Raw genomic sequence first — 22,645 nt, 5'->3', positions numbered from 1 at the left:
GGAGCGGAGATGCTTGCTGCTGCAAAGCAACACTTTTTTTCTCTTTACTGCGTCGGTCACCAAGCCGACTAATTAGCGTCTTTCAAAGACCGGACAGGGTGCGGCGCACTCAAGCTTTTCGAGCCAAGCCGGCATCCACATCCCTCAACCTGCAGGTGATAGCTTACCTTTGGCGGGGCCTTCAGGAACAGCTTGACTAATTGGCCACACGAATTGCTACGCCGACGTGAGTGGCATGGTGGTGGCATCCATCCATCCATTCCCGCCGTCGCCCGCCATGCGGATAAGCCGCAAGACTCACCCGCTCGCGCCGCCCACGGTTGCAGTAAGATCGCACTTTTTGACTGCAGAGTGATAGGACCTGGCCCGGTGGATGCTGATCCATGGGCCTAGTGCGTTTTTTATTCGAACCCTTCTCTATTACCCCTCCTTTATCGCCAACCATCGACTGGTCCGGAGCGAGGAAGCGGGTCGAACCATGCTGGGGACTGGGGACGAGGAATGGAACATTTGTCGCTGAACCATGTGCGGGCTGCAGGATTTCTTTGAAGGCGACTCTAACTTCTTGAAGCGTCGAAAAGTCCGACTGTCGGTCGTGACATAAGAAGGCCGGCGGTACCCAATTTCGCGAGGGGCCTCGAGGCGACTCTCGATCGTCTTAGATTCTTCAACTCCTGTGAGGTTTATTTGAACTGGTGACGGGCCGTCAATCTCATTGCTTTTCTTCTTCACAGGAATTGCAACCCGGCTTTCAAGCTTATCTCACCAGCCGTTTTCACACTTCGGCGGGTATTCGATTTGTGTGTAGCAAGTTGCTGATAGTTCAATTGGGTAACATCGAGTAAGTAGAGGTTTCTGCTTGTTGATTTCATACATGCATCAACTCTTATAGCCAGTGGACATGAGTATCACCAGCAGGACTAACACACTCACAGGTTCCAACAACACATCTCAAACATGGGACTCAAGCACCTCCTGGCAATGGGTCTGCCCATCATGCCCGCGGCCGCAGAGACCGTCCTCGGCATCTACGTCTTCCACCGTCACGGCGACCGCACAGCCAAGAAGACGCCCCCCGTGCGCTTCACCGACCTCGGCGCCTACGAGGTCTACACCTCCGGCCTGGAATACGGCCGGCTCTACGTCCGCGAAAACGCCACCCACCAGATCCGCAACATGAGCACCGACGACGTCCTCCCAGAGCAGCTCTCCGTCACCTCCCCCACCGACGTCGTCCTGCAGTCCTCGGCCAACGCTTTCCTCCAGGGCTTCTACCCGCCCTCCGGCACCGTCGAGGCCCTCGCCAACGGATCTAGCGTCGAGGCGCCCCTCGGCGGATACCAGTACATCCCCGTCAACGCCGTCGCCACGGCTTCCACCAGCACAAACGCCGAGAGCAGCGAGTGGCTTCAGGGCGGCAGCGGCTGCGGCAAGGCCGTCGTCAGCTCCAACAACTACTTCTCCTCGCCCGAGTACGCTGCCGTCGACGCCGAGTCCCGCGACTTCTACCAGAGCCTGCTGCCCGTCATCAACGGCACGTTCGGCGCAAAGGCCGCCACATTTGAGAACGCCTACTCCATCTTCGACCTCATCAACGTCGCCAGGATCCACAACGACAGCATCCCCCTCCGACTCCCTCCTCACCAACGCCACCGTCCGCTCGCTGACCGACTACGCCAACATCCACGAGTGGAACCTCGCCTACAACGAGAGCGATCCCATCCGCGCCGTCGCCGGCAAGGTGTTGGCCGGCCAGGTCCTCCAGGCCCTCAACGCGACGCTCAAGGACGCCGCAAAGTCCTCCTCCGTCAAGGCCAACATCCAGTTCGGCGCCTACGCCAGCTTCTCCTCCTTCTTCGGCCTCGCCCAACTGCAAAAGGTCTCGGCCGACTTCCAGGCCGTCGTCGACTACGCCTCCTCCATGGTCTTTGAGCTCGTCACCAACGCCACCTCCGCCAGCCCCGCCGCCGACGACGTCGCCGTCCGCTTCCGCTTTGCCAACGGCTCCGCCGGCATCAACAACCTCACCGTCTACCCGCTGTTTGGACAGTCCGAGACCGTCTTGCCGTGGAACACGTTCGTCACCCAGATGCGCCAGTTCGCCATCGAGGATACCAAGACATGGTGCACCGCCTGCGGCAACTCCACCGGCACCTGCGCCACGGCCCTCGGTCTGGACGGCAGCACCGATGCCAACGGCTCCGGCTCGAGCGGTAGCAAGGGAGGCGTCTCAACCCTGTGGCGGGCGTCATTGGCGCGCTCGTGACGCTGGTCGTGATCCTGGGTATTCTCGGCCTCGTCATGCTCATCGGTGGCCTACGCTTGGTCAAGAAGTCCAAGATCACCAAGGACGTCCCTGCCGCTTCTACTGCGGAGCAGACTGGTGGTGCCAAGCACTAAACACGTAATGTAAGAAACGATTGTGTGCGACCAAGCGTTCACGATGGATTTGTGATCGATAATGAGCCACGATGAATGTATCGTGGAAAGTAGTCCCAAGCGGATATGAGCTAGCTACCTTAGTAATGAGATGTTGATACCACCCTTTTACTCAAGAGACTACCTGTATTCCTTGCCCTGTGATGAATATGCTCTGCGTAAAGGGAGCGACCCGAGGTATTCGTCCCGTATCATAATTTCATTAGTGCGTCAGAACCTCCTCTAGGCCCACGGCCTCACTACCATGGCCACAGTTCCAATCAAGTATATTCCATCGATGGATATTCTAGGGACTCGCAAAGGCAAGAGGTGTTGTAGGTTGTCCACTGCCCCCATCCGAACTACCCAAGTCCTTCGAAGAGGACCCCTCCACCCCTAACGGGGCAGCCTACGCCCTCAAGTCTCTCAACTCGACCAAGTTTGGATTGTCATCTCTGTCGACTTCAGTCGGGTCGGAACTAGATAGTGTGGTTCCGCGCATTCTCCTGTCATTAGATCGAGCAGATCGCTCTCTGGTAATGTCTGGCGATGCAATGTCCGCGCCTCGAGTTTCTATCACCTGAACGGTAGGGAAACCTCGACGTGAGCAGCAAGTGCGCTAGCTTGCTACTGATGTCTCGTTCATACCGTATATTACGGCGTCGACAAGCCCCTGGATCACGATGCAAGCTTGGTCGACGTTTTGCAATGCGAATGGCGCCGGCTTATTCGTACTTGCCTGGTATATCCGGATGGCAGTCGGGATAGTCCAGACGATGGCATATGCAAGCGGATACAAAAGTAACTGGCGAGCAACCTGGAGCACGGTCAGCCTTTTATTCTTCGCTGCCCTGAAGCATCATGTTTTCTTACTCTTTTGAGCCTTCTGATGGAAATCATGGATCGGCCTTCGAGTCCTTCGTGAGTGCTTGCTGCCCTGCTCCCATCTTGTGTCGAGTAACCGGACTCTAGATATCCGGGAGACTCCTGTATCGAACTCAACCTGTTCTGAGCTCTGAAAAGAACAAGGGCGAGATATGCATATGACACAAACATGATGGATATGATTATCCCTAAGGGCATGTTAATCGTAGATCCCACGCCGTTTATATTGTGTGCCACTCACATCGAGGAACAAAGTTGGCAAGCAGCCTCACTTTGTCTGACTTGAACCAGCACCCTGCGCGCCTAGGTCAATGACACGAAAGTGCTTTGCCTTGGTCATGAATACTCACAAGCCCCGATGCTGTTGTAGCCAGCCAACTTGAGGCCCAAAGAAGCCCATAAGACTGAGAAGAACCACGGAAGTCCCCAAATGACGACTTCGTGGTTTTGTACCCAGTTGGCTCGCTTTCTTTGGCCAGCCAAGATGAAGAACGTGCAAATAGCGATGCTTAGGACCCAGTAGTCGGTTTGAATGACGAATACCTGGGCCATGAAGCCGTTGAGCTTACAAAAGTCGGTTTGCTCAGGATCATCGATAAGTCTGCCGCTAAGATTCATCGTTGTCGAGCAGATGAAGTTGAAAGCCATGAGAAAGTCACTGATCGCAAGTCCGATGATAAGACGGTGACGGAAAGATCGCAGGTTCGGGAAGATCTAAAGGGCTTGTCAGTTTTCTGTACATTGCTAACTGATTCGGAGTGGGGGTTGACCCAGTAGCTGGCCATGATGAAGGCAGCACCACAAAGCGACAAAATTGATACAACAAGGATAACAACGCTCTCTATTCGAACCTCCTCTGCGGTAGGAGGTTGGTCTAGTCCGCTTCCATTGCCTGTATTGTGTTGGAGAAACATGACGACATGTGAGTGCTTGTGAATGCGCACCGCTGGAGCCCGTCTGCCTTGAAAACTGTCTCACAGGTGGCGACGTTGGGTCTCTATTGTTGATATGATCGAAGCTGGAGTCGTTGCGGCTGTACGCCTGGGCTGCTTTACGTTTGGCGATGATGTCTGGCTTTGTTCGTTTGACGACTTCATTTAGAATGTTTACTTGGCGTTGTTTTAGCAATTTTGGCTTCCGGACCTATGGTGAAACCGAAGGTAGCCATATCTTTAGAAAAGGAAATCCAGGCAAATGGCAGATTCGACAGCAAAGGAAGCAGCCGCCGAGTTTCTGAGGCGATGGAAGGCGAGCTTATCGCCGCGATCTTACTCTTTGCGCCTCCTTCCCATGAGGTACACACGGAAGGCCATGAAGTGTCTAATGTGGGGGTCTCGGGGTCGGACGGTAGGCAGGAACATTCGACATCGCAGAGATCTTGGTTTCAGAGGAAGCGACGTCGGTATCATGACGAAACCCAGACAGTTAGGGATTCGTATTTGTGAATATGAACATGAAAGAATCTGTAGCCGAGAAATTGAAGATAAGTAGACGGAAAAAGAAACAAGAGGTGGGAGTTCTCATGCAAGCGTGTGCCATTTGGCGTGGTCTTGTATGGCTTCATGTTCGCAACAACAGCACCTGCCACTTGCTCAATGGTTGAGAGAACAGACCTCGTAACCGGCCATCAGCTCGCAAGATATGAAGTACTCCGTCTTCAGACACTTGCAGGTACGATATTTGGCAGGGGCTCGAAGTGCAACTCGTCTATCACAAAGAATGCTCAGTACCGAAGTAGGTATCCAGGGCACTCTCCGTCAAGGCTTTCCATAAGAAGTATCCAGTACGGGTACTGGGGAGACATGTTGTCCCTTCTTCAAACGCGCCTTCAGTATGGATACTTGCACAGATGAGTAGGTGCTATGCAAAACCGGGAATACCTTCCTCCACTGACAGAGAGAAATTGTATTGTCCGCAAGTGTCGCATGAATACTCGCCCCGCCGCTGTTACACCCAAGTTCCTAACTGCCGACATTTCACCTTACCTCCCTCAGGACTAGTCGAGGCCAATGTTCCACCAACATGTCCGTCTCAAAGCCGGATATTCCCATCGCTGCACGGCACCCGCTACCCAGCTGCTTCCAAGATTCGATCTTGGTTAGTCTAACGGTCGTCCTATTTACATGGATCCAGTCCTAGCGGCGTGGACCCTCCATCGGCTGCCCAATTCTCCTGAACATCTCGTCTCGGAAATTTGGACACCGACTCGATTGCTCTGAACACTTTTTTTCGTCTCGACTTGGACGATCAAGGACATCTCCGGCTGGGCGTAGGCCTTCACCAGCTGAATCTAGAGCTCTTTGGGAATATTCACAGAAGTTTTTAGGCGGTTTTCTGGATCCCGATAATTGAGCCCCGACCCTATGTCAAAGCGATGCAATCTCCCACGTCCACTAGTGCCGCTCCGCTCCATCGATCGGCGGTCGAGAAACTGAGAGTTGACAGCAGACTTGTCATGTTGCATGTCTGTCACCAGTGTCGGCCGCCAGTGTAGCAAAGCGGAGGTTTGCTAACTCTGACATTTACTCTGGGTCCGATGTGGCACCCGATACCCTGGTTCTGGGTAAGGGGTTTGTTTGCTGACCATTCACCATTGGAGCAAAATACATACAACCGTCTTCTTTGATCCTCGACACAGCAGCCCCTACAGGCTCCGACCCCGTCTAATTAAGGTCCGAAGCCCGGAGCAGCGGCTCCTTAGCACATCCTTGGACCTGGAGAGCGGTGGGCGGCCGGTCCTAGGAGCGCACGTTGCGAAACCGAACGTGCGCCGGCCGACCCAGAAACCCGAGGAGGTCGGCTTGTTTACTTCCTGAGTTCCTGATGGTTCTTTGCCCTTGGGCCGTTGCCGAGAGTTTGCGGGGGAGGCTTTCGGCATGGTGCCATCGGCCGACCTTCACTACGATCCCGGTTACTAATTCTGGAAGAAGGAATCGCAACCATCCGGCGTAGACATCCCGACCTGACATCATTCCGCTGACTCGCTAGCATCATACGAGCAAGTGTCCTACCGCAGCCTCCACTACACCGTTTTGACAGGTGCGAACCGTCGTGATCGGCTCAGTGCCAGGACGAGGGGATGACGAGGCGGCGGAGACATCTAGGACCAGGCTGGCAGCTTACCCCGGCATCGAGTCTCCACGGCAAATTGAGATAAATGGGGGAACGATGTCGCCCTCAAATCACTTCCTAGGTCCTTCCCCCGCCAGAAGGGCCAAAGCGGACGACAAGGGTTCTTCGAGAGGCAAAACGGCAGAAATGGCCAGATGGCTAGGAAGGTTTCGGGGGACAAGGACGGGGTGTTTGCTGGACTTCTTGGTCCGCTCAATTCGGCTGGTGCGACAGCAACATACGATATCCCACTGGGCTAAACGACCAGGAACCCCGACATGGAATCGGCACCCTCCGTCGGCCATTGTGCTCGGGGTAGACGGAAACCTTCGCAACGTGTCGCCGGGGTGGTTGCCAGCTACGGGCCCGGAGTGCCGGGTCGATCAAATGCAAGCCCAGGGACGCCCATGAACACTTGCGTAGGGCAGCAGCATCAGACCACCATACCGTATCGGCAATGCGACGTCGCTTGCGGACCCGGAGACGGCGCCGTTTTGGGACTTTGCTTCCCATCACAAATGCTAGCGGCCGCCCTTTCGGTCCCGAGACCACGGACCGGCCCAGAACATACTGAACACAGCCCACCAGATGCGACATTCTTCGAATAACCGACTTTGACAATGTGCCGTTCTATTCAAACTCGTACCTGGAGGGTCATGAGCAGGGTTGGAGCTTGAACAAGAAATTGGCATGGGGCTCCAGATGCCACATTCGGCGCAAATACTGCCCGTGAGGTCTCGTGCGGCGTCCCTCTCCAGGTCGTTCTGTCAAAGTCAGACCCAGTCCGACCCGCTGCCGTCCACAATTCAACCCCGTCCGTTGAATCTCGAAGCCGACGTCACGATGCATGCTTACTAGACTTGAGGCACGAGTCGGTGTCCTTGATCGACATCTAGCCCTAACAGAGACTTTCTCGTACGACTCAGTACGGCGTATCGTACTGTGCTTCTTTGCGAAACTGATCGACTTCGAAGGAGCTTTACGGCCACTTAGAATTTCAGCTACTTCTCGAAAATTGACAAAATCTAGAAGCCCCACGGCGGATCAAAAACAATGTTACAGTCAAGCTGGATGTCAGGCTGAGTCACCCGTATGGTTTATTTGCAAAATGGCGCCCGCGAAAGGTCTGGACTTGCCACGGGAATGATGAGATACCAAGAGGTCGCTTCTCCTTGAACGTTAGAGTATGACACCGATACCTGGCCAAGTGTCACGGCACGAGCGGGCTCAAGATGGTTCTGAGAAGTTTTTACTGGCTCGCGAAGTTACGTTGAGATACTCACTTCGCATAGTAGTGAATCGCAGAAACTCCTGCTTTACAACACCTCCTCGACACGACTATGTGCAACATCTCCACACCGGAATGGCCACATGGCCAGCAGATTGAGCCTCCGGCATGCAGACAGTCCGCATAACCTCGAGGCATGGTGCTGAGACCATCACGATCCTACCATGGATAACGTAAACAAGGCTCCGACACTATAACAAGAGCAGACCGGAGTGGAGGGCGGGGGCCATGTAGCAGTCGAGGGAGCACCCGTACGACACGAAGCTTAGCGAGTAATCCTCCTTTTGTGTGTATCAAAGCGTCTGACTGCATGAGGAATTACAGATATTATGGGACATGGACACAACGCCATGGAGGGCGCGGTAGCCGTCTCCGCTCGGCGAGCTGCAAGCCATCAACGATACGTACATGGATGCTGACACCACTTTGTCGGTCGCCTTATCGTCCGCGGGAGCTATGGACACGATCAACGAGCTATACCTGTTTGTTCAGAGAACTCCGCGAATCATCACTTGCTTCATGGGAGAGGTTGAGCTGGGGCCAGAGATGATCCATAGCTTCTGCAACCCAGTCCGCCTGCAAACATGGCATCTATTGGCACTCGTGCCGCCCACGAAGATCCACGAGAGAGAACAGATGAGGGGTTATATAGCCAACAGAGTGTAAAAGTGGGAAGCGAGGGGGGCTCAAAACAGGCCAGAAACATGGGGACCAGGCAGGGCAACAGCGGCTCGCATGAAGCCAAAAAGAAAAGAAGAAACCATTGTTTGTGGAGAGGGTATATCGCGGCTCTGTTATACACCCTTAGCCTTTTTTTGTGCGGCGGGCGCGCGCGCGCGCGCGGATGCCTGCATTCGCTTTTTTACCCTCGAACCCGCCGCAGCCCGGCGCCCGGTCCGCACCGGGCGATGAGGGAACAACAACTGTAGGTATTTGGCATTTCAGCTCAGGAAGTACGTAGTAGCTTGCAGGATATCATGACGAACCCCCTCCATGCTCCAGCCAACGGACGCATCCTACACCGGTAGCGGCCCGTGTGAGTGTGTGTGTATAGTACGCAATAGCGCTGTCAAATAAGTCAGCTTCACTCTATATCGGCGGGCGGGGGGGTGGGAACTTTGGTCTTGTGCGCATTGGAATGGTGACCAGCTGTCTGTCGATCAGCTATGCCGTGGTCGAAGGAAGGCCTAACGTATGGGGTTTGGTACTTCAATAATCGACGGCATCGCACGACAGAGAGGGAGACAGACATACGACTGGGACTGGACCAGATTGTGACACATGCTTGGTCACCACAAACTGTGGTACCATTTGGTTTCTCTTCATTCCATGCTTCATGTAGCAGCATTGTGTACAGACAGTATTTGTCTACCATCAACTCAGATCTTCTCTGCTCCCGTCCATCCCTACTTTGTTTCTCCCAAATACTTTCTTCCCAATGTTTGTGCGCCAGTTTCCAATGCCCAGAGATGGTGGGAGGAAAAAATATGAAAACGCCACAGATCAGACCGCAACCGAAAGCACACAGTCTACTGTGCTGAATATGCCGATATGGTGACCTCCCAATGAAATGTAGAAAAGAGAAAGAAGAAAAGATAAAATAGAGAGAAAGAGAAACGTTAGAAACCAAAGAAATAGACCAAGGAGAATGGGCTACAAATGCTGTGCTGTGCTGTGCTGTGCTCGCTTGCTGTGATTCTGCTTTTGCTTTTCCCCTGTCTCCTCATGGAGTCTCCCTTCCAGTCTCCCCGCTCCGGATTAGACTCAGGGTGTCGCCGTGTTTGGCATGAGGTTGACTTGTGCCGACATCAATCTCTGTCCAGCTTCCCTCCACGTTTCCACTGCATCAGTCCTGATATGCGTTGACGCTGCTCCAGCTCGAACCCCCCAAGTATGTCGGTAGCGCCCTGTTGGCTGTGCTTTAGGCCCACCCCCATTCAGCAAAGTAGCTGACTGACCGTACTTCCTGTATGTCTCCCTGTTCCGAGTCGAAGCAGGCGTAGAAGATGGGTAGGCGTATCCCGGTGCCTAATCGCAGAGACGCCAAATATTTGGTACCCCATGTGGCACAAAACAGGCCCGGGTGGTGAGAATGACACCAGGGAGGATGCGTCGGTTGATATCCGGTAAGAGTGAGAAGCAGCAGACTTCAAGTCTTCTGCTGTAGATTCAAATCTGAGGCCGCCAAAGTGAGGCAAGTCGACAGTAGCGTCTCGTCGAGTAGTGACACCTTAACCACTGCAGAGGGGGCAGTGGCCTGGAACCACAATATATCGTTCGTGGGGGCCACTGCCACAGGCACGACTCCGGTTGCCATCGACTGACGTTCTGAAAAAGTGCGCACCCGGGTCGATACATGAGGTGTAAATGTAGTAGTTCTTGGTAAAGTCGCACATGATGGGCAACGAGGCGAGGAACTGCTCCCAAGGTCAGTCCTCTAGATTATTGGCCCTGAGTAAGGAAGCTTCGCCTACCTTTATTGCTGGAACTTATGTCCGTCGAAGTGCTACAGACGAAGTTGTAGATAGACTTGAAGTCGGTGACCAAGTGTGAAGTGCGCGGTCACTGTCTAAGCATAGCTTATGTCGGGTGTACAATGTGTGCGTCGGGCTATGCTAGTACGTGGGTGGAAGAGGTTTGGATTGGGTAACTTGGTCGTCACAAAGTCCGAAGTTGAACAGACGGAGGAGAAGAGAAGAGATGACAGGCGAGGCAGGTGACGAGACGCATATAATGAGGTTGAGGTTGAGAGAGAGAGCATAGGAGGTCAAGACTAGTTTTGTATTCGGGCACCGAAGGCTGGTTGAAAAAGAGGTGCGTACGTGTGGTCGGTCGAGGCCCGATGGGATATATATGAGTGAGACAAGAGCACAGAGCCAGGGCGTGCGGTAGGGTAGGTACCTTGCGAGAAAGGAGAAGCAAGGCGCAAAGCTTTGGTTTTACACAAACTGTGAACGGATTTGAGCTACCCTGTCCATGTCTGAGCCATGACGGAAGCGCTTGCATCGAGAGAAAAAAAACAAAAAAACGGTCGTTAGGACGGACGGACGGACGACGAGGTCCAGGGTTGAGGTCTCTCCGCCTCGCAAGGTCCAGGTCTGTGACAGTGGGTACAGGTGGGAAATTCCCCCATCAGGCGATGGAGGGCTTTGACAGTGGACGGGGGCATGGGGACGAGAGAGGGATACATGAGAGGGAGGTATCTGGACCCCTGGTCATAACTGCACACCTCGTGGCATCTGCAAGGTAAATCTACTATCGCCACGCCCTCTGACGAGAGTGGGGAGAACTGGATGGGACTGTCCAGGGACGGGCGGGCTCCAAGTACCAAGAGCGACACAATCGAGGTTCTGAAGCCCACCCAGAAGGACAGAGGGAATGGAACAGGTCTGAGCCAGCCTTGGTTTTATTGATTGATTCGTACGGCATGCCGGGCATGGGAAGACTTGACGTTATGGCATTGTGGCTCAGAGGCTAGGTCTTGGTGGAATTGGCAAGTGATGTTCACTGTTGCGGTTGTTGGAATATGGGTGTGTATCCACCGCCTGTTGCTCTACTCTTGACCAGTGGGTGGGATCATCGATATGTCCTGCGCTGACAACGAGGGCGTGGGAAATATTCTTCAGACAGATGTGCAGACTGGCGGGCGCCAATTGCCCGCGGATCGCCTTTGACATCAACCCCGCCCGCGGAGAGGCTAGAAGACGTGGGAGATGACCACTGCCGATGTCTGCTGCAACATGGTTGGGCTTTGCAAGCCAGGAGAACAGACGTCGGATTGTGATGTGGCCCAAGTTAGTGATGCTCTGTTATCGGTAGTGCATACGGAACACATGGAGAATACAATGCGTAACAGCACAGAGACAACCACAAGCACCTAGGCCCAAATGACGGAGGAGCCGTCGCTCAATGGCCAAGGTCCTCTGTAGTACTCCGTATTGGAAGCATGTATTGTCTGTAGTCCCGTGGCATGAATCCCTGTAAAACGCACCGACCTGACCAAGCTGGTCTCTCTTCATGGGAGGTGTCAGGGCGGGATGTCTTTGTCCCAACAGACCGAGACACAAGCACCGAGGGCTGGGTTAGCGGGAGAAGAGTGAGCTGTGTCTCCGCCTCCACCTCGGAACACCTCTGCGGCTCAGAGTCAACCATCCTCGCACTACTCCGTAGTCTAGCCTCAACTTGCTTTTCGGGGTGGAGGGCATACAATACCTATAGAACAAGGATCGTGTATAAGTGGTATTGGCTCGGCGAAGATGTTTTGAGTCGCTCTGAGGCAAGCAGCGAATGTAATGGCCGACGTATGTATGCGACGTGTCTGGAGAGATGTTGAGGCGCGGCAGTTGGTTGCTGACGCTTGATCTTACAACGACTGTCCGTAGGTGTCTTTCAGCGTAACCGAAAAATCGTGACAAATTTGGTCCCGAAAGCATGAACGAATCGACGAGAAGGTGAGAAGGGTAATTGCCGTGGGGGGCCCGTCGGGGGACGCTGAGGGACGGAAGGAAGTCTGGTGTGACATTGAGAGCGCGGGTGCAGGCGTGGTTATTGCAAGATCAAAAGCGAAGAGCTGCTGAGGACCTGATGTCCAGTCCAGCCAGTCAAAGTACCGTACAAGGGGTGTGGATGATTTGCTTCACGACACGCAAATGTTGAGATGGTCGATAGTAGCGGGTTGTGCAGTTGCGGCAGACAGTACTCTCAGCACCAACAGTGGGCGAGACGAGATTAGAGAACGACGTCGGCGAGGTCGGCGTACGACACAGAGTTGTTTGGTACATCTATACTCCGTAGCAGCACCCTTCCTTTGTGGCTTGTGGAAGCGGTGTCCAAACTCTACTATAGTAGACGATATGATGGGCGCCGCTATTGCCATGGCCGGCGCCGAATGGCGGCGGCAGCGGTAGTCCAGGGTGGGAGCATAGGGTGGCAGTCGGCTTCCGATGTCTAGAGCTGGAGATGGGACTCAGGGTATCGTCAACATATCGGCAGAGGAACGGTGAAGCGTCTCGGGAATGTCCGCTTTGGAGCGAAACGTCTTTTGAGTTGGTCCAATGTGCAACGTCTTGGGGGTGTTATGTCAGGCCTAGCACGGCCGAGACCAGCATGGTGAAGCGAAGCGAAGACGAAAAAGAAGCCGTGCCGAGAGAAGTGAGTGATAGACAGCATAAGTCTATGTACTCTTTCAAGAGCGGGTGGGATGGTGGTAGTAGTCGGCTGAATGAAGCGATTCGGGAAGAGACCGGAGACAGGGTCAGAGTCAAGAGGAGAGAAGAGTCTGAAGCCTGGATCAGCTCATGATGTGATGGAGGGATGAAGAGATGGTGGGCGTGCGGCGGTAGGCCCCTGTTGGTAGGATATGCAGCGGACAGACGAATTGAATTGCAGTACTCCGTATAATAGGAAGCAAGACTCGACATGAATGGATGTGGGCACTGGCGTGAGTGGGCAGACGCGGGCATGGGCTCAATCTCAAGGATGTGTTTTCCGTACCTACTCCGTACCTGTCCGTACCTTGAGAAGCTTGAGAAGGGAAGGCAATGAATGTCTCCGTAAATTGGCACGATTTGGGAGGGAAGACGATGATGAAGATGAGGTGCAGAAAAGGAGAGAAAATTGCCAGTGGCAAGGCCGTGCTCTGCAGCAGTAGCGCGAGGTAGCTGCACACTGCAGAAACTGCAGAAACTGCAGAAAGGATGTCGATAGGTAGGAAGGAGCTTGGAGGTGGGTGTGGAGTCAACGGGATGTGCAATGTGCAGGTGCGACCTTACCTTACCTTGGGTGCGGGTGCGGGAGGCAGGTGGGCAGGTGGGCAGGTGCAGTTGGAGGGGGGAGGCACACCGGGAAGGTGCAGAGCGGGCAGCAGACTCGTCGAGAGGACGGGAAGGTAAGCCCGGTGAAGGAAGGGAAGGTATTCCAGATCGTGCCTGTCTTCCATACCTCAAGGTACCTGGGCTAAGGCGCTTTCTGCGGGCTTCATACGTAACTGGATTACTATCGTCATCAGAAGGCACTCAGAGAATAAGGTACGATAGGTAAGGTACCTGAATCACTGACAGATTAATGTCGACATGGAAGCAACGAGAAAAGAAGAAGGTGTGAGCAAAAGTACCTCTTCACCATGCTTTCCTTTTTCCGTCCCAAACTATGCAGGCAGTTTTCCTTCTTCGCCTTGTGTACGGAGTACCTACCTGTAGGCCTTGGACATTCAGGATGATCTTCCATCATCATCTTTCATCTTCATCTTCATCTTCATCTTCATCTTCATCCACTTCCTTCTTCTGCCACCCCTTGCGCTATTCCCTTCTTCAGCCCCGTGCCCGCATGCCTCTCACTGGACGCCCTAGACATCATATGCAGAAAATCTTGGTACTGATTAGTGATGGCAAGCTGTGAGCTCTTAATGTGTGATCTACCTAGCAAGGTACGTAAGGTGAGGGGAGGTACGGCATCTGTAGGTGTATTCCTATATGTGACAGGCTCTCGCGCCAGGGTCAGCCACCTGGGACAAGGTATCGCCAAGTATTTCGCGCTGAAATATCATTTGCGAGACTAAAGCGGTGACTCCCAGGTGCCACAGCTGTTGGGGGACGTGCTTGTAAGTTCCATTGTCGACCTGGATGGCAATGGCACAATGGCAGTGCAGTGCAACGAGTTTGATGCTTCAGGTCCATTCTTTGACCCGACCTTTCTCCCTTATGCAACCCTCCAAACATGATGCTTTTCTTGGCTGCTGCCCCCGCGGATGGAGAGCTCTTGAGGGGTCAATATGCCGGGTCAATGAGGTCCATGAGGAGAAAACATGAAGTTGAAAAGCAAAGAAACGGAAACATATTGCCCCGCCCTTACCTTCTTTTTTTTGAAGTTGTAATGCTGCAATGATAGTCATTGCTGTTGGCTCCGTTTGGACTTGATGCTCAACCAAGGCATGAATCAGCTCGAAGGAATCTCTCAGCCATGGGCAGTTGCCGCATCGTGTCTCCCAGCCCGAGGTTCAGGCGCATGAGAAGGCGCGACTGTCATCGGTGAAGGACTACCTCTACTCCGTACATGGGAAGCATTGCACACACAGATGGGACACAGATGAGGTAAGACAGACGGGGGCCACACTGAGGTGCTCTTTCTTTGGTACTTCGCTCTCGTACTCCGTAGTTCGTACCCAATCACCAATCAAGCCAAGGTCAAGGTCATGGTGTAAGGTCAGGTAAGGTAAGGTACGGAGTACTTGGTACAGGGCCCTGGCTAAGGTACCTAGGGTAATGGTCCATCCAGAAGGAGCAGCCCCATGCAGGGCACCTTCCCTTTAGATTGGCCCCGTGCCTGTTGCAGTGTCGCTCCCCATGAAAGATGAATCCATGTGCCGACACGACATGACGCTCGACTCAACACTCGACACTCAACTCAACCTCAATCCGAAGCACAAGAGGCCACAGCAAACACGCTCATACACACCACCTCTTTCTTCTTTTCCCCCTGGCTGGTTTCCAGAATCCCCTCACCAAAATCTGTCTTGTCCTTGAATTACTTCCCTCCTCCTCCACCCTATTGTCACGCCGAGCGAACCAGCGTCTCGCTGCCCTGGAAGCGCTCGAATCGCATCAGGCGTCAATTGCCGTAGAAATGAATACCAGCCAACTCGCACTACTCTTCACCAATGCACGTATACAAGTAATGTCGGAAAAAAGACTGTGACCGTGCCCTGGCATACAGACACACTTCTCTTCATGCCCAACATGTTCCGCGCAACGCTCAGCCTCTCCACACATCAATATCTCGATTGAGAGACGCCCACACCAAGACGGTATAACGCCCCCGGGCCCCGTCCCCCGTTCCCCGTCGCCGGCCCTCTTCTGACTGTCGCCTTTGGTATTGGCTTGCTCATTGTTTACCCTCTTCCGTCCCGTCACCTTCACGGATAGAGTCAGTCGCAGCAGGCCCGAATCCACGTCGGCTCCTTTCGTCGTTTCGCGGTCAAAGCACCACTAACCCACCTACCAGCACCCACTCACACTCACTTTTTGTCATTTGCCTTGTTCTGGCTCTGTCTACGACCAAGTCAGCCTGTTACGGTACCTCGCATTCCATTGTCACACACATCTGCTTTCCTTTAGATACTTGGAGGTGGGTGGCATTCGATCCCCCCTGTCACGGACACGCCACCCATACCGCCAGATACTACGGGATAGCTGGCTACTTGCTGCGTCCAGTCGATGCGGTTCCTCACAGAGGTGGCTTTTCCGGAGGCTCAGACCGCTACTGACCACCATTCGCCCAATGCAATCCCGGGCATATGTGGTTGCACTGCATTCATTGCAGGAGGTTGAATCTCGGGCCCCATGATGTTGCTCGCTTTGCTCTGTTATGACTAGACCCTGCTCGCCTGGGCTGTCTGCATTGCCTTTCCGCATAGCTGAGATAACTTGAAGGCGGACAGCGTCAGAGCATGAGCGACTCGATATCATCAATGACTCTACTCCAACAAGGCCTCTCTGGTAACACCAGCCTATCATGCACCTTTGGCGCGGGCCCTTTGAGAAAATCCAGCTGTCTTCTACAACCAAGTAGCCAGGTAGAATTCCTGGGACGACGCACCTGTCGGCACTCCATAGTGTCGCCTAGTTCGCGAACGACGCTGGCCAAGAAGGCAAACACCCAACGCAGCCATTATCGCACTGCGATTGATATTATTGGGGCCATGGTAAAATCATGGTTATTGCCACGGCGTTATAGCTTGTGTCGCTGGCGTCAAGACACCCTACCTATCCGTCGGACGTTATATTTGCACAGCACACCGGAGCCAGGTCCGGGCATGGTTGGGTGCAACACCATGCGGGCTTCATGTGCCAGGTCAACAGCCCGATACCAAATGCCATGAAGACCACAAACGGGATCCGATGCCAAATGTGGACGAAAGCAGGATCGCGACACCGGTTATTCCCTTTGGAACGTCCTGAACAGGAAGTACGGGCTGGCAAGACGATCAGTAGAGTCCAAAGCGGGCAGGCTTTGTCGTCTCAACCGCCGCAGTTACGATGTGATACCCCGCAGGGACCGTCCGTCTGCGACAGAGATGCTCGAAAGCTCACGCCAATATCTGGCCCTCGGCCGCAATCCTCAAATGCAATAGCATGCCAATTATTGGATTGTGCTATCGACACTTTATCCGTACAACCACTGAACCAAGATCGACCCATGCGACGGTTTCTGGCGCACCCAGTATTCCAGTGGCCCACATCAACTCATTTGACGCTCTTGCCTGCGCTATATCTCTGTCTGTTAAGGCCTTTTCTGTGTTGACAATCGCGTCACCATACGTCTATTTACAGCGGTGTCTGATGGAACGGCACTCGGAAGCTCACCCCGGCTTGCCCTGTGAGGCCCACCTCGTCCACATGCACACCATGCGGCTCGGGACACAAATACATGGGCACTGGACTTCAGTCAAATAATCTGGCAGGTCAGCCAACGTTAGGCCTTTACTCCGTATGGATAGAACGCAGATGCAGATTAAAGGTCTCGCGGAAAGTGGAGTGCGTTGTCAACGGAAGCCGGAGGGCGGAGCCGCGGTACCTACTACTTGGCGCCACGACATGGCGTCAAGGTCGAAAGAACTTAACATCCTTCAGCCACCTGGACCAACCGTCTGACTCTGACATCGCTTCAGAGCTTGACAGAGGAGTAGGTATGCCTACCAATCTGTACGGATACAAGTTACAACATGTCTGAGACATTGGGACTGTGCTCGTCGATGATCGGGTCAGTGATCAGTGGCTTACTAGACCCCCACTCTACGGAAGCCTGCCCCTCAGGCGTTCTTTTGGAAACGTGACTCCGGTCGCATACAGAAGAATTGGCGTACACCGTACCAACTGAACAAGTCCAATCATTATCAACGCCCCTGACGCCGGTAACGCCACGACGATATGATTTGAGAGAGCCTTTGCCGAGGGTTGGAATCCGAATCCACATCCAATACTATCGTGGGCCGTACCGGTCGAGCTCCGAGGTTCTTTCCACGCCTTGACTTAACCTCCCTGTTTTGGATGGTGTCTGGAAGGACAAGGTATTTTGCCTTCAATTTGATACGGTCGACATCAACGAACAACTTCTGCCAGGGTATGCTGTTCATGATGCAAGCCGATCTCATCTGGGAAAGATCGGAGATGAGCAGGTGTACTCCGTACGGGTAGAAGAACGGAAATCACTAGACACTCCCAAGAGGGGCACAAAGCGACGATGGAGAAGGGCACAAAGCGGCAGGACGCGCCATCAACTCAATGATTGACCCGGGGCATTGCTTGCTATTGTGGCATCCTCGCAAATGCAAGGCCATCGTCCATTTTTTTTAGTGCCTATCCGACCGCACACAGACAACACCAGCTTTATGGGACGGTTGTTGGCTTGCGTGGGGACAATTGCAACAGGTCACGTCGTACCAGAGAGACGGACACCAGCCGCAAAAGGATTGCCGAGCCTCGGGCTGGCCTGCCAAAATCTTAAAAAGTCTGGTTCCAGATCCAGGCGTGCAGAATCATCGTCCAAGGGAGGGGCGTATGGGATTTGACAGATGATGACCCTGCATCTTCTCCTCTCCGGGTAGCTACACCTCGTAATGTACAGAGCATCCGTACCTCCAAGGACGCTGTGTCTACTAGCACAAGCCCACCAGCTCGGGCAAGTCTCATCCCATGGCAGCGATGCTCTTGGAACATGCGACTTTGGTGGAACAATACGTTGTTATCCCACTGGCAATTGCGTAGCGGACCAGAACAGCAATAGTTCTTCACGCAGTATGTGATCGATTTGCACTTGGCTGGACTGGAGGCGTTGTTTGGACCGGTACGCAGGAGAGATAGAGAGTACCTGTACCGATAGCCAACAGAGAGGCATCGAAGGCTTCCAAGGCAAACAATGACGCAGCAGGGAAGCAGAAAAGTTCCGACCTTCCGACTGGTTTCTCGCAGAAACACTGAACGCCCGTTCTGCCCAGCTCCGAGCTCGACCTTGGACCAGGCCAGCAGATCCCGTGCCTGATATGCAACAGCGTTTTATACAAGGCGTCCTACCGAAATTCAGGGCTACCCCAAGGTCAGTTTTTCGAGGCTATGGGTCCATGTCTGTTGCCCAACGTAACGTAAAGCAGGGAAGGCTGACGGGTCAGGAGCTTGACAGTACACTAGTAATCGGAACGTACGGCGAAGCGGCGAAGCCGTTGTTTTCCCAGTCAATGAGTATGTTCTTCATCGAGCTTACTTCCGGTTGACAGCCACAATTCCCACTCGAGAAGAGCCACCAACCAAAAATACATGGATGGGCCCACGCGGACGACGGCATACGTTCGACGATCTTGCACCCGCCAAAGGGGAGCGCCTTGCAAACAGTAGCCAAGCAAGCCCCTCCGTTTTCTCTCCAAGAATTTATACCACGATATACAGCATGTTTAAGAAAACCAGCAATACTTGCACCTCGCCTCGATCTTCCCCGTTGAGTGCGGGCGTCGCTCGTTGCACTCTGGCTTCCTTGGCAACCAGTGACCTTCTTCACACTCATGTTTCGTTGCAGCTCTTGAGCTGTTGCTCTCCCCTGCCGGAGAGCCAGGAGTCATTGTCAAAGCGTTCGTCGACAAACCCACCCTGAGGTTTCATACCAGACTTCGAAATGATCAAAGCGCCATCCGGCCTCCTCCCCACACCCACAACCCCAAATTCCTCATCTGATCTCCCTGTCCCTTGCCCTTGTCAGCTCCCTGCACGGCGGCTGCCAAAGCTGGATGATCGCATCAATCGGGATTTGGGCGAATCATGGTGGTTCCAGGTCCTTTCTGACAGGTACCCGACGGGCGAAGTCTCCTTATCCCATGCTCGCAACTATCGACTAGAAGGGGTATTATAAGGGATGCTTGCGCCGGGGTTAACCCAAAAAAAGCCTGACAGCAAGTGGAGAGTCTTGCAGAAACCGCTCGACCTCGAAGCCATGCTCGCCTTCGAAGCCATGCTCGCCTTATGGAGAAGAAGCGAGAGAGGAGGGGTGCGTCTCCATTCCGCAGTGTCTCTAGGCATAGAATGGATATCCGGAATACGAAGGTTCGAGTCGATATCGGTAACAAAGTTGCAGACGAGAGGCAGAAGTGGGCTATCGACGCACTGTCGTGAAATTGACAACGTACCACGGCACGACATCACACCCATCAGAGTCCACGTAGTACCATTCACATTCGCCATGCTACCAATCTCACACGAGATCGCACGTACTTTGACTTCCGGCCTCACGCCCCCCATGGCATCTCCCTATACCAAATTGAGACAACTGGCGAATTTTGACATTTTCACGCCAACGCGCGTAGCTCCAACCGGCTGACAAGGTCGACGAACTAGACCCACAGATTGCAGACGGCAGTGGTTGCGTGTCAGCGCGGCTCGTGTCTGTCGAGTGTCGCCTGTTCTTCGGCTTGGTGGAGGGCTTCTTTGCTTTGTTGGTGCCTCTGTGGGGATGCAAGCTCCGCGGGCCGAGTCTTCGACGGTGTATCATCAGCTCATGCCTGCCATTTGTAGTCGGCGGCCGATAGCATACTGGAAATTTTGGAATCCCATCACCGCAAGGTTACCATTGTCAAGGCCCGGGGTCCGAAGACACCCTTCTTGTAGCGGGTACGTATGCACGACAGTGTTTGTGGCAACGACGGACCGAAGAGAATCTCCACCCGGCCCCCATGCCGAAAAACAATCTCGGCCTCTTCTTGTCGCTGTCAACATTAACATAGTCATATCGCTGGACATGCCTCCCGACAACATTGTCACAAGAGCCTCTCTGCCAACTCCGCAACTCGCACTCGATCAGATTAGATAGGATATCTTGGCCTGGATAAGGCATCGCTCAGTCGGGACGACGTCGAGACATGGGCAGGGAGGAAGCACGTTTCCTCCTCCCAACGACCTTCACATTGGCATATTTGTACACGGCGCCGAAAAACTGGAGACACCCCGATCTACTTTCACCGTAAAGGCTGCTACCGTTCCATCACAGCATTCCATCTCATGAACGGCGGAGACGGTGAAGACGAATAATTCATCTCCGTCGACGGGGTCTCCCGGTCAGTGGGAGCATCATGCTGAATGACGCGGCTATTTTCTCAAGCTTTCTCTGTTGCCGCGTTTCTGGCAGTACTTTCAACATTCGGAGACAACTTCAAAAAGGGGACTTGTCCGCTCACCTGTGACGGTCAGCAGAAGTTAACTGTAAAGCCTAGTCCCGAGTTACCACCGGCAGTAACTCTCTGCATCTGCTAACCGACGCTCACTCGCGAAGTTGGTAGCGAACCATGATGTATTCAACCCTTGAGCCTAGTCACCTGATGTCGTCTTGCAGCAAACGTTGTAGTCAAGTTGTTTTGGAAGCGATCATACACACTAATCCACGCTCACCGCTTGCTTCCCCTCCATGACTATTTTACTCGAGGGGCTTGAGGGTGTTTTGGGCAAATTCAAGATCCCTGAAAGAAGGTTCATCGAGAACCCAAAATAACCTTGGAGTAAATCATGCAGCTTGAGAACGAGTGCACAGAACAAGCTCGGTGAACGGACGGTTTGAGACTCACAGACGTTCCTCACGTCATCCTCGCTGACCGTTCGGCAGATAATTGTAAGGATCTCAACGTTTGATACTGGTGAGCTCCTTTAGCCACGGTTCTGCCGGGCCATGGTCATTTGCGCGGCCGGAAAAATGTTTCGGCTCGATTGAACCATTTGGATGTCAGACACCAAGCATCTGATATAACGAATGGCGGTCCGTCATCCCAGCGTCATCGTCCCGTGATTTCCCCTTCACGGCCATCGCGACAAACGTTGCGCACCGTCATGTCGGCCTAGCCGGTATTCTTCGCGAGGTTGACATTTGTGAAGGTAGAAAAAAGTGTTTACAACTATTCAACTGAAGCAGTAATTACAACACCGTATCGCTCAAACCCGGACCATCTGCAGAAGCCACCAGAGAGAGGGAGAGAGAGGGAGATGGAAAAGAGAGCGGCATTCGCAGCCGAACCGGTCTATCATTTTGTGACGGACTTCCCAATCATAATCCTACAACAACTAGACCCAATTTCAATCCGAATTTACAATGCGACCAGGGCCGCGATGAGACCTCCAAGAAAAGCAACCGGTCCCATTGTAGACGCAGCATTCGGTGTGCTGGTAGCAGATGCGGACGCCGTTGCTCCAGTCGCCGCGGCAGTCGTTTGCGAAGCGGTGGCTGATGATGTCGAATTGGCGCTCTTACAGACGACTTGGTCAGGAACCGTGACGCCTGCGCCGGTGCAGATGTCCTTTGCGTACTTGACGGCGGTTTCCTGGTCCGCTTGAGGACAGGCACCGGCGAGACAGCATGCGATGCCGTCGAGGAAGCCAGAGTTGGAGCAGATGCACTTGACGTCGATCTGACTGCAGCCAGCAATGCCACTGCCAGTAGTGTATTGATTTACGCAGCCTTGCTAATCATTCACAATCCCGCCGTCAGCACACGAATCACAAGCGACTGCGAGCATCTTTGGCACTCTAGCAAACGAGGGAGACAAGGAGGACCAGGGGGACGTACAGCGCACGTGGGTAGCGCATTTTGCTGCGCGGCGACAAAGCCGGCAAGCGCGACGACCACAGCGGAAAATTTCATGGCGACTGTGTTTCGAAGACGAGAAGACGTGTCGTGCGTAGTCTGAGCGCGTCAAAAAGGAAGCATCGACGAAGAGACGATGTTTGCGACAGCACGGATGAAGCTGTAGCGAGGAGAGCAGAGGAGTAAAGAGCAAGGCAAAGGAACAAAGAGGACCCCGAGAGGGGAAAAGCTGGAAGCTTGTTGCGCTACGGATACATGGCACTGCAACCGTGGTGGCATAACACTTCCCGATTCAAACTATCATACTCGGTATGAGCGCCACCATCCTTACTTTGTTTT

General features: G+C 53.6%; 2 protein-coding genes across 2 annotated transcripts; one reads left to right on the top strand and one right to left on the bottom strand.

Moving 5' to 3' along the window:
• Nucleotides 1-957: 957 nt before the first annotated feature.
• On the top strand, nucleotides 958-2,266 carry SPS19_1 (peroxisomal 2 4-dienoyl-CoA reductase sps19; the record flags this gene model as incomplete). Its single annotated transcript, XM_065756996.1, has 2 exons — nucleotides 958-1,596; nucleotides 1,691-2,266. The coding sequence occupies 2 exons, from the start codon at nucleotides 958-960 to the stop codon at nucleotides 2,264-2,266; spliced, it is 1,215 nt and encodes a 404-aa protein (XP_065614209.1).
• Nucleotides 2,267-21,809: 19,543 nt separating this feature from the next.
• Nucleotides 21,810-22,363, bottom strand: N0V96_004013 (uncharacterized protein; the record flags this gene model as incomplete). Its single annotated transcript, XM_065756995.1, has 2 exons — nucleotides 21,810-22,130; nucleotides 22,289-22,363. 2 exons carry the CDS (start codon nucleotides 22,361-22,363, stop codon nucleotides 21,810-21,812), a joined length of 396 nt encoding a protein of 131 aa, XP_065614208.1.
• Nucleotides 22,364-22,645: the final 282 nt, after the last annotated feature.

Source organism: Colletotrichum fioriniae (assembly GCF_027942845.1).
Source record: "Colletotrichum fioriniae strain IMI 355084 chromosome Unknown scaffold_4, whole genome shotgun sequence".
NCBI lineage: Eukaryota > Fungi > Ascomycota > Sordariomycetes > Glomerellales > Glomerellaceae > Colletotrichum > Colletotrichum fioriniae.
This window is presented reverse-complemented; position numbering and strand designations above follow the sequence as displayed.